Below are 12,541 nucleotides of genomic sequence, written 5' to 3' on the forward strand. Positions count from 1 at the left end.
TCCGGAAAAAAAATATTTGATTGATTTTTCCCAGCACTTCCATAATAAAAATGCAATAAATTTTTAACACCCATAAAAGTGGTTGTTAAATTTGTTTTTAATAATTATAAATTTTATACATTGTGTTATTTACCAAAATTTTTGTAGTTGAAAATTAATTAATTCCATGCTAAATTGGATTTATTTCCAATACAACATTGCATATATCCCAAATACAAATAACAATTTTTGGGTACGCTAAACAATCTTAAATGGATTTAGGTACAAGAAATACTTGTACTAAAATAGTGTTGTTTATATTACATTACGATACGATGTTGGGGGAGGTTGGAAATAAATCCAATTGATTTTAATAATGATTGATATCCGTGTCAAATCAAATTATCCATTTTATATCGAACAATGAATGCTAAAACTACAAATGCAAACATTTTTGGGTGAATAAATTTTTTTTTTTTGCCAACATTTTAACAAGTGTATTTTGGATTATTATTTCTTCTAAAATAAAGATTATGGTTCAATTGTTGAGAAGGATTGAGTGTGGGAATGAACTATTTTACTTTTTCAATTGAAATATTTTTACACAAAAATAATTGTAACATTTTATTGTTAATTGAAAATATTGTTTTTTTTTTTTTTTAATAATAAAAAAATTATTGAATTAATCTTTGCAAAAAATAAATATTGATTTTTTCCAAATCAAATTTGCACACATATTTAATTTTTTGGTGGATTCTTTCATTTTGTGAACACGTAAGGGTTGAAATTCAATAATTTTTACTACTCACTAAACTAAACTAAAAACCTCGGCTACCTGTTTAAATTAAGTTCATATTTTAATTCTCTTTCACTTCTATAAACAAGATTCTGCTTTAAAGATGTTGAAATGAATATACATCAATTTACTTGATGGGAATTTTTTGGTTTCCGTCAATTTAAATTAGCTTTTAAAAATAATTCTTACTGGCTGGATAGCGTCATCAACATATTCTAGATAATCATTATTCATATATATGGTCTAAAAATTGCTAGAAATTAGTTACGCTTGGCCCACCAACTGCAGGACTATATCATAGGCGTGAAGTTATATGTTTCTATTCAGATGAATACCACAATTCATAATCTATAAATTATTAATGAAAATAAAATCAAGGCAAATAGAACAGATATTTTGACGTCACCAACACTATTTAGATCTCGGAAAACTAGTATACAAGTACAAATTCATCGTAGAGAAAGACCATAATGGTAATCTGCCATTTATATATTTGCAAAACATCGAAAGGCAATGGACAAACTTTCTTTCAACAACTACAGTAAAAAATTCAACTAACTATTTTAGAAAAATCAACACCAATTTTTCACAAATCATGCATCTACTGAAAACAGTGATTTACTATCCATTTGGCATGACATTCTGGAAAAATTCAATTATACTACAATATTGATACCACAAACAAAAATTTCGTATAGGTATTCATAAAATCACCTAATTAGTCCATTTCCGTTTGCAAGTCTGTTCGTCTGCCCGCCTGTCCGACTGTCCACCTGTAATCACTATAACACAAAAACGAAAAGAGATATCAAGCTGAAATTTTTATAGCATGCTGAGGGCGTAAAAAGTGAGACCGAGTTTGCAAATGAGCAACGTAGATCAATTGGGTCTTGGGTCAGTATAACCCATCTTGTAAACCGTAAACCGTTGGAGAAAGAACAAAAGTTTAATTAATCCAATTCATATCAGTTTAGAAAGCGATAAACTTTGAAATATTGTATCCCATCAAAAATTGAATGGGGGAAAGTATCTATAATCGTACTTAACTTTTAAGAACCAGAGTATCAATCAGATTTTTTTTAATTAAACGGTAGGGTATTGATTTTTCTATACGTTTCCGAGCAAAAAAATTACTTATAATCAATATTTAGCCTATTTAGGTATTAATATTTTCACTGATTATTAAAATGATCAAAATACTTGTTTAACCCCCGAACTAAAAAAAAGGGCTGTTATAAGTTTGACCGCTATGGGTGTGTGTGTCTGTCTGTGGCATCGTAGCGTCTAAACAGATGAACCGATTTTAATTTTTTGGTTTTCCTTTGAAAGGTAATTTAACGGAGAGTGTTATTAGCTATTTCAAGTGCGAGTTTAAGGTTCCATCCCCGAAAAAAAAATTGCCAAGTATTTCAAAATACTTTAAAGAAAAGGGTAATTTAATGGAGAGTGTTCTTATACATGTTTTAAGTGCGAGTTTAGGGTTCCGTACCCGAAAAATTTGTTAGGGGTTTTTTAAATTTTGCAAATTTTACTTATTGGCAACCATAAGATACTCATAAAATAAATTCTGTTGATTAATCATAAATTTATTTGTTTGTTTGATAAATAAATAAAAACATAATTTATTGCAGTTTTTTCATAAAAACCACCCAACATGAGACAACCGCTCGATACGAATTAAGCAATCTACACAATATTGACTCCTAAGACCAATAATTTGTTTAAAATTCGATAAAACGGACATTACTAAAATACCTAATATTCCAGAATACATAAAATAATAATAATAATAATAATATTAAGAATAATAATCTTTATAAATTACATACAAATAAATAAATGATATAGTAAAATTAAATCACTAATTGATTTTCTGATGTAGATCAAACGATTATAAAAACAGTAATATGTACTAACTATTATATCGTATTCATAATATTGGAAAAAGACATTTTCATAATAATATTTACGATATATAAAATCCAAATAAACGAGTTAGTTTAAATACAATAATATTTATTTATAATGTAAAACATTTTCAGACTACAAATACCATCAAATATTTTTATTTATTAAGGAGGTTCAATACTCTATATAAGTTATCCCGTTTCAACGGCGAAAATCTTGCCCTTGTTGAGGGGAACTGAAACGCAGAACCTAGAATTATAGGCCGATCTGAGTAACGGTTCCTTATGGTGTAAAGGATAATCAAACAAAAGAGGGGCCAGTAAGTAATCGTCTACAAATTCCCCATTATGGCCCATGTGGCCCAATATGTAAATCCAACCCTGATCACTACTAATTTTGGGAAACATTATTCCTATTATGTCACATATTTAAGGATGTATGAGCGCTAGGGCAATATTGAATAAAAGGCTTGATTTTATTTCATATGAAGTTGAACTAAGTCTAAATCAATTCTGAAAATTTTTAGGGAGGGGGAAGGTTTGCCCGATTATTTAAATAAATAAATGAATTCAAAAGTAGGCATATATAACATTGGCCTTATGGGAAAACAGTAGATGGATGGTATGTTTTCATAGATTTCTCCTAGACTAGTCGATGGAAATTAAAAAAAAAAAATATTTAAATTAAAGTTAAAACCTTAATAAATTATTGAAACTAAAATAAACCTGTTGGGTCCGACTAATTAAGGATGTATACGCAGAGTAGTGGGGACACAAATTTAAATAAATATATTTTTTCAATTTTGATGGGGAATTATGTTATAACTTGATGCTATAAGACGAAAAGTAAGAATAAAATTTTTCCATATCTGGTGTAGTTTTCAAAATATTGCAAATTGAAAATTTTATTTAATAATTTAGCTTTCAATATTTCAAAAACCAAGGCAGATATCGAAAAATTGTATTCTTATTATTCGTCTACATTCAAAAAGTTATAACAAAATCCATCATCAACGTTGAAAATCAACCTTAAGGTATGTATATAGCTTAAAATGCAAAACATTTTCATCCCCAAAAATAAATGATATTCACGAATTTATTGCTCTGTTGATATGTGAAAAAGTCGGTATATTTTAATACATCATGCCAAAAGTATTTTTCACTTGTTTATTTCTGAAATAAAGATATTGTAGGGAAAATATTTGTGGATATTTTTGTTTGTTGGCCAGCAATTCATATTTAACTTGATAAATGGATCTATTTCTTTGCAGATGATATCTACTTCTTTACCCACAGATTTAGGGAAATAAGAAACAATGCTTTAAAACTTGAAAGAAGAAGTGGCTAAAACTGTTCTTGAAATTAATTTTAAATCTCTTAGTAAATCAGTAATGCTGTTTTAGTGGTAGTGTACAATTTGAGGATCCAAAAGAGACGAGGGTCCTAAAAATAGTACAGATGGACAAGTTTGTAAAGGTCTCTCAGTTGTGATGTGTCTGAAAATCAGATAAATATTCAAGGAAGACAAAGCTTCAAGTATCTAACTGTTATATTTTAAATTATCTATTAATAAGCATTCTTCTTGAACCATAAGATAGATCAAAAATTGAAGTCACACGCAAAGAAACTTGAAGTCTCGAGTTTCAAATAGGCAGCGAAGAAAAGATTACCCAAGAAAAATAGTGACGATCAAAGTCTAATCTTGTAAGTTCCTGCCAGATCAAACAATTCCAAAACCAATACGATATGATATAGTCAATTTTGCATTTAATAGAGGATCGGACTAAATTTTTTTATCACTTCATGTGAAGAATTCTCACTTCACGAATAAAAAAGTGAAGTTGGTTTTTAAAAATATTTACTAGTGTGAAAATATGAACGTTTAAAATTCCTAATTAAAAAAGAAAAGAAAAAGAAGATACCCCTAGTGACGTCATATGTGGGTATCGCCATAGAGGTTACATATAAAACTTTGTATTCCTAAAAGTAGATGGGCAACCTTTGAATGCAATCTTTAATTGCTTATAACTTTTTTTAATCAATTTTTATTTCACTTTCAAATTTTATCATGGTACCAAACCTAGTTTTACATTTTGATGAGTAATATGGCCAATTCGACATGAGGATTATCCCCTATTACCAGTTGGAATGAATTGGCTGTATGTGAAGAGAAATGTTAATCAATGCAAGTCCTTGCCAATCCATAAACTTCATTTCAAGGCACTGTCCTTTCTATTCAACTATAGTCGGTAGTTCTAGACATCGATTTACGGAGACGAGCTAAAAAAGCATGTAAATTCAATCACAACAAAACAATCTCCTTGATCTATTTTCAGTTCAATTCAATTGACGTTTAGTTTAATTTTCTCAATATAATATTACGTACATACTTCAATGTGTAATGGAGGGATTTAATAATAATATGTGGCGCATCAGAGGCGCACCACTAAAAAGTCTATCTGTCTACCACTGTTCGTTCTGATGTGATGTGTGTAAAATACACTATACAAGATAGATAATGTTTATGTCATCTCATATGGTTTTATACCTTTGATCTTTATATTTTGTGTATAAGGTATGTAAATGTACGTATGTATGTATGTGTATGTATGTATTTGTATATAACAACTTTTATTATGATCAAAGGATCACTTTAACACACACAATATAATATTTATACACAAGTCACTCATATTGCTGGAAAGTGTATATGTCACCGGATATTAAAAGAATCGTTAGTTTATTATAAATCTAGTCAGATTGTAAAATAACGATAGATTGTGAACGAACTAAAAATTTACAATCTTACGCTTTTATTGTTGTTAGTTTATAAACTAAGTCCCGACGCCACCTGTTTAACTTTGATCGAATTTTAGCTTTGATTGTCGAAAGAAATTGAGCTATTGCTTTAGTACTGATGAAGAAATTTTCACCAGATTATTTCCCCTCTCTGAAATGTTTCTGATTTTAAATAATATACAAAAAGAACCATTTAAAAAAATCATCAAAATCAGAGCTGTTATTGAGGACTCCTGAGTAAAAACATTCATTGATGAGACTAATATGGTATTGACGAAACGGATGTGTTATTACAAGAGGATCTGGTCCGGAGTAAGCACGAATGAAAAACTGAAGGTACACTTGAGAAACGAGTATCCACTATTCTGGCTTCAAAAATAGATACCTGTATCTCACATTGTGGCATATCGCCAGAAAGTATTTAATTGCTTTTCTATCTTCGTATCTGGTGGAAAACGGTTTCAACGCGGTTACCCATATCCTGGAACAAATTGGGCATAACAAACCGAGGAAATTTACCCTTAGTAAATTGAAGCTAAATATTGGCCATTGCTACATACATGTATAGGTACTTAATTTTATTTTGGCTTCAATCACATAAGTTAATCATACTTCGCATTATTATGAAAAGTTAAAATTGTGTCACTTTTAATAAACTTTCACGTTTAACCCAAGCAAAAAGTTTTAACTGTGATAGCGAATATCTCTTTTACTAAACGATTGAAATATTTTAAATTTAGCGATTATCAAGGGGACTGTAATTTTTATCGTCTATCCAAAATTTTATTACATTCTACAGAAATGTTCATGGATATACTACCTTAATAAATTAAGGTATATTTCGTAGACACTCACTGTTCATTTCTTTAGAGTATTTAAACTCAAATACTTGTCACGTATACCAATAAGACTGAGCATTGGACGATAGCGTCCATGTTCGTTTATAAATTAAAGGCTGACAATCGTAAAAATGTAAACAGAACTTATAATCCTATGAAAACAAAAACGTTAGATTCAAGATTGTAAAACGTACTGTTTTATCACAATATATCGTTAGTTTACAATCTGATTAGATTTATTACCTATAGGTTAACGATTTTTAAATATTTCGGTGACATATACATACAATACAATATGGTTTCGAACAATGTTCCACATAAGGCATATTAGGTTTCTGGAAATACAAAATCTCAAAAATCTCTTATGCTGGATCGGCCAGGATCACAGAAACCCAATCTTTCATCATTCTTTACCATTTCTCTACTAGCTTATTCATCTTTTTGATGTTTATCCCACAAAACTATTGATAATACTTGCATGAAACTTTAGGATTTGTTTGGCAATATATTGAAGTATTTACCGTAAAATTTTCAAGCAAAAATATTCGCAAATTTACCTGTAACTGAAAAAATCGTGACTTCTTCGTATATCGACTATAATAGAGCTAAAACAAATGTTTTTTTATTTATTTGTGATTTTTTATAAGGATTTTGATGCCGAATATTGCGATCAATTTCAAAAAAGAATATAGCTAAGATATTTCTATTTGTTTAAGTTGCAAAAATACTTTTATCGGTTAAGTATAGGTTTAAAAAACAATTATTTAAAAATAAATTTAATTATTGAATATTTGAATTTTTAAGACCAATTACATTTTTGCTCTATAAATAAATAATTGAATTAATTATTTAATAAATTAATTTTTTTTTAAAGTAGTCGATATTTTGCAATGGAACCATGCTTATTTCGTTAGACATTTAAAGAACTATCAGTTCAACATAGTTTCATTATGATTGATAAAGTTTATTTTATTGTACAGCACCTAGGTAAGTACTTTGAAATTTGAAGCTAAAAAAAATTTTTTTTTGCTAATTTTTACAATTTAATTGTTATGAACAATCAAATTCTTCTTAATTTTATGTTGTAGCTTATTTTATAAAGAAAATTTGAGATTAATTTGAGTGCTCTAAATTTTCATTTTGTTAATAAAAAATATAAAAAAATGAAATCGATGTCTGATCGAAGCAAAACTTTTACCGAATTCCTAAGAATTCTGCATATAATAAATTTTTTTCCATATTTTTCCAACTTTCTCCGAAAAAATTTTAACTACATGAGTCTAGGATACTGGTCTATATAGAGTTACCAAAATATCAGTTTAAAGCCTAATCAGAACTAAAACATCTTTTGTAAATTATCAATCTAGATAATCATAAACAGTTCAAATATTGAAAATTAATTTAGGTAGTATTAGAAAAATTATTTTGCCAGGCGACAACGGGTGGATTAAAATAGAAATACGATAATAAGGTTTAACCATAGAGATAATATCAAAGAGCTGTAAAGTCGCCGCCAAACAGTTTTATTGCATTATAGAGAGGCTGATAAATAGATGCATATAGGGAACTTTGCCTCTGTTATACGTGCTATAACCATAATGGTATATACGAAACATGTATTGTCGCCCCGCGCCAGCTATAACCATAATAGTATAAGTTGTAAGTATTGTTGTTGCAATTATTATTGGCTGCGAGACAGAGAGGGAAGAACGTCTACAATTTCTGCTTCTTTCTACTTAGTCAGGAATTCACTTATCGCGTTTCCTATGCTTTTACAACTCTATGGTGTTCTCTCTATGGATTTAACTAGGATGCAGCAGGCATTGAATAAATAGATGTAGGTATATTAAAAAACCATAATAATTGACAACAAAACTGCTCATATGCATGATCTATCAAATAGAAAATAGCCTACTCTCTCAATGATTTTAGTCAGCCAGTCAGCCTTTTTGGTTTTTTTTAAGAATTAAGCCTGTTTATACCTAACTGTCCTATTGACCGCTTGGCGTCATTAGCCCAATAGATAAGCAGAGTATTTAAGCAATGAACTAAGATATTATTTTCGTTTGGTCTTTCGTTTCGAGGTCTTGCAGACCTCGCACAAATTAGATGTAATTTGCATTTCGGTCAAACTTTTTCAAATTTTGGGAAATGATAGTTTAAGCCATTCTATAGAAAAGTTCCCATAGTCACAAGACGTGAAAATGACAGGATTTCATGTTATAGCTAAATCAAAGTTTGGAAATGTACTCATTTGTATAATATATAAGTATATTTTCCAACTTTAATTTAGCGATAACTTGAACTCCTGTCATTTTCATGACTTGTGACCATGGGAACCTTTATTCAGAATGACTTAAACTATCATTTCCCAAAATTTGAAAAAGTTTGAACGAAATGCAGATTACATCTAATTTATGCGAGGTCTTTTGTAAATTATTTAACGTATTATTACTTATTGTTGTTGTTTACTTATAATCATGCATACGATATTTACATCATGGTCTATTCGATTATTTTTGATGAAAATATGATACATACAGGCGTAAAGTAAATATTGACAAATATCTTGTCTAGTGATCTTAATTAAAGTTCTAAAATTCTAGAACTCGAATAGCCTAATTAGTAGGGCGCTTGACATAAATCCAAGAAGTCCGGGTTCGAGTCCTGGTTTGAGTGTATTTTTTTCAATTCTCTTTAATTATTTAACGTATATTTAGGCTTCGTATCTAACAACCGTACCAACGTTCATTTTAAAAACAAAATAAACAAATTTGGGAAAAAATTGAAAATTCAACGGTATGAAAAATTACATGAACCCCGTAATTTTAATTTAAAAAAATAATAATGTGGGTGATTCATACTGAGTAGATAATAATTTCACTCATTAAAATTAAATATAAAAGTAAAAACAAAAGAATGTAGAATAAGAAAAATAAAACAAAGAAAAATATTAGAATTGAAATAATTTTTTTTTTAAACTAATATAATTGGATCACGTTTTATTATTATTTTTTTTTGTGTCGTAGCGATGTTGTGCCTTAACAAGATTCTCTCATTTTCATGAAAAAACGACCACACATTGACATATACACAAAATAATAAAAGGGTACATCATACCAGCCTACTTTATAAAACACCCCCTTGAAACCACAATAGGGGTAAAAATAATGAATAAGTTGTTCATTGTGGTAGACACGTGCAATTGTTTCGTTATATGCGTATTGTGAATGTGTGTGTCAATGACGATTGTGTTATGTTTATTATAATGCTCGTCGTTATCCACTTCATGTTTATCCAAAGTGGCGATTCCATTGTTTGAGTCATGCATGCATAAATGCATCGTACACACGTATTATAATTCCACCCTCTATAATTTATACTTTAATTAATTAACATATTATTGAAAAATTTTGAATCTACAGGTTATGATGTATTGGAGCAAATTATTATTCAACAAATAGTATAAACTTAAACTTTCATTTCTTTATGCCACTTTGATAAAAACTCGAGATCCCGATGTATAAGGGCCAACAAGATAAATTCTGGTAAAATAAATAAAAATCAACATTTTTTTTTACTTAAAACTTCTGGCTTTTCTATAGGAATTTATTTCAATAGTAAAGTGCATGTGGCATGAAAAACATGGGTTATAATAGGTCGCTGTAATCGAACCCAACCTACCTTTTCTTACCGTCGGGTGATGGACGACCAGAAATATGACTTCTAATTGGTTATCACAACCTAATGCTGCAGTAATACTAACGCGTTTTTGACGCATTGTAAACATATTTTGAAATTGATAGAAAACTTGGTTAGGTCTATTTTGTTTTAGAGTATTTTCTTTCAGTGATAATTTGCGTAAATATATCAGCTATCAAACCAGTTCGTAGACTTCGTGTTATACATTGATGTGTATAACAAATTAATTTATCCTGTGAAAGAGGAAAATGTGGCAGGTCCGTTACAATTATGCTCTAGTTATGTTCTAAATATCCTTCTTTACCCTAAAAAAATTTTTATTTGTAAATAACGTCTATTCATCCTTCGATTTTGTTGGGAAAAGAGCAAATTTAATTTCATAGTTAAAAACAGAATAGATAAACAGGCTTATTGTGAGTGTGCGTTTAATAGCTTGATTTTAACTAGCCACCCGCCCCGGTTTCGCACGGGATGCAATGCTGATACTAAATATACCTACTACAGAATGTCTTTATATACAAAAATGTGTTTATTTACGACATCACTTTTGAAACCTCTAAAATTATCAGTGTTTCTCTAAAATATTATGCATGTATTATACATATAAACCATCCCCTTGAATCACTCTATCTACTAAAAATACCGCATCAAAACGCGTTGCGTAGTTTTAAAAATCTAAGCATACATAGGAACAGACAGCGGGAAGTGACTTTGTTTTATACTATGTAGTGATAAAACAAGGAGTAGATCAAATCTCACAGTAAATGTCCTGTAGAAAGGATACAATACACCCTTTTTAAAGTATTAACATCTTCGTGCATAATTTTAACTTAAAATTTCGAAGATTTGAAAAGACATCGCACAACTTAAACCTACTTAAATACTTCCATGAAGGAGATCTATTGGCATCGTTTTGAACTACTTAATTTTCATAAATATTGCCATCTATGTAAATATTAAGAAACTACACAAAAATGACATTTAAAATCACGAAATGTCACACATGTGAATCTTGTAATTGTACCATAACCTCATGAATAATATAACTGAAAATAGCTAACTTCTTCATACGCAATATTTAAAATGTTCTCACAAGCTATTTTCGGGAAACCATTACCGAAATTTGTGTTAATACAAGGTTTTATTAATTTAAATAAGTTAAACATTTATAAATTGATTACAATAATTTCTTTTCTTTTGTAGATACTTACGAAACAAAACAAACAAAACTTGTAGAGTCAATTGTTCATATGCATAATGTACAAAGTGTTCCAAAAGTATACATATTCTCATTTGAAAATCAGCTAGAATTTGTTCGAAGCCCAAAAATACAATTTCAAACTTATACTGATACCTCAAATTTAAATTCAATACTACCGATTTGCTTAGATCACATTACTGAAGAATGTATTTTAATAATTGATTCGCTAATTGATTTAATTTATGTATTTGGTGAAGGATTTTGTGTACAAGAAATTCAAAAGTTGTTGAGAAATAAATTAATATTACAAATAATAACAGTTTTGCATACAGATGTATTATACAACGAATTAATTCCAAAATATTTCACGTTTTTAAGTACTCTTAATATAGTTGCAAAAAGTTCTGATGTAATAGAATACACACATAAACGATTGAACGGGAAAGTAATTAAAAAATTAGTAAAATTAAGTTATAACAACAGAGTTTTAACATCAAAAGAAATAGAACTGAATGATTTACTACAATCCGAATCAATTCCATACCAGCCTAATCCAGATAAATTAACAACTTTTAAAATCGGTTTAGAAGAAAATGAAATTGAATCTAGAAATAAATTAGTTTTACCCTACTTAAAGTATGTTAAATTTGTTCTCTACTTAATAATAAAGATTAATAATTATAATTGATTTTCAGAACGGAAGAAAATAAAGGAAAACCTCAAGTTACAATAGGAGATAATTCAGGAGGAAAAATATTATATTTACCAGACGAATACGATGATTTTGACGAAGAAGATCCAGATGATGACTTAGACGTTTAATTTATTATTCTATAAAAATATATTTTTTCAATCAATGTTTTTGTTTTTTATGTTATCCAGTCAAATTAATCCATAAAATTTAAGTAAAGTTACAAAAATTCCCATAGAGCTAAAAATTAGTATGAATGTTTAGAATACTATTATAAATGAATTGTGAAAAGTCCCCATCAATCCCCCTTGTGCAAAAAATTTTATTGGGGGGGGGGGGCTAAGTTTGCAAAAATAGGTTTTTTTAGTTTTTCAGCAAAACGGTGAGTTTTACGGCAAAAATAGTTCAGACAAAAATTATAGATAATCCGATTCTCTACCAAAAGTGTCTCTACACCTTTTTTCATAAGTATTGCCATTTTCGTGATATAGCGGTTCAAAGAATTGAACAAATTATTTTTTTCGTAATACATTTTTGAACCGTTATACGAGTATGAGGACTTATTTTTGCTGAACCAGACTTTTCTTCTTGGCGCTGTCTTTTCACAGCATCAATGCTACTCTTTCG

The 12,541-nt window shown here is 29.0% G+C and overlaps 1 protein-coding gene across 1 annotated transcript; it reads left to right on the forward strand.

Moving 5' to 3' along the window:
* The first annotated feature begins 11,022 nt into the window (after window positions 1-11,022).
* On the forward strand, window positions 11,023-12,080 carry LOC123305367 (elongator complex protein 5). The gene is made up of 3 exons (XM_044887062.1): window positions 11,023-11,160; window positions 11,226-11,859; window positions 11,919-12,080. The coding sequence occupies exons 1-3, from the start codon at window positions 11,106-11,108 to the stop codon at window positions 12,043-12,045; spliced, it is 816 nt and encodes a 271-aa protein (XP_044742997.1). The 5' UTR covers window positions 11,023-11,105; the 3' UTR covers window positions 12,046-12,080.
* The last annotated feature ends 461 nt before the right edge of the window (window positions 12,081-12,541 follow it).

This window comes from Chrysoperla carnea, chromosome 1 (assembly GCF_905475395.1).
Source record: "Chrysoperla carnea chromosome 1, inChrCarn1.1, whole genome shotgun sequence".
NCBI classification, from domain to species: domain Eukaryota; kingdom Metazoa; phylum Arthropoda; class Insecta; order Neuroptera; family Chrysopidae; genus Chrysoperla; species Chrysoperla carnea.

What these genes read in the sequence shown, in the direction of transcription:
- LOC123305367 (XM_044887062.1), top strand. Translation starts at nt 11,106, where the DNA reads ATGTTCTCACAAGCTATTTTCGGGAAACCATTACCGAAATTTGTGTTA. An exon ending in GAAATTTGTGTTAATACAAG is followed by an intron (nt 11,161 to 11,225) that starts GTTTTATTAATT and finishes TTTCTTTTGTAG; the next exon opens with ATACTTACGAAACAAAACAA. An exon ending in TTAGTTTTACCCTACTTAAA is followed by an intron (nt 11,860 to 11,918) that starts GTATGTTAAATT and finishes ATTGATTTTCAG; the next exon opens with AACGGAAGAAAATAAAGGAA.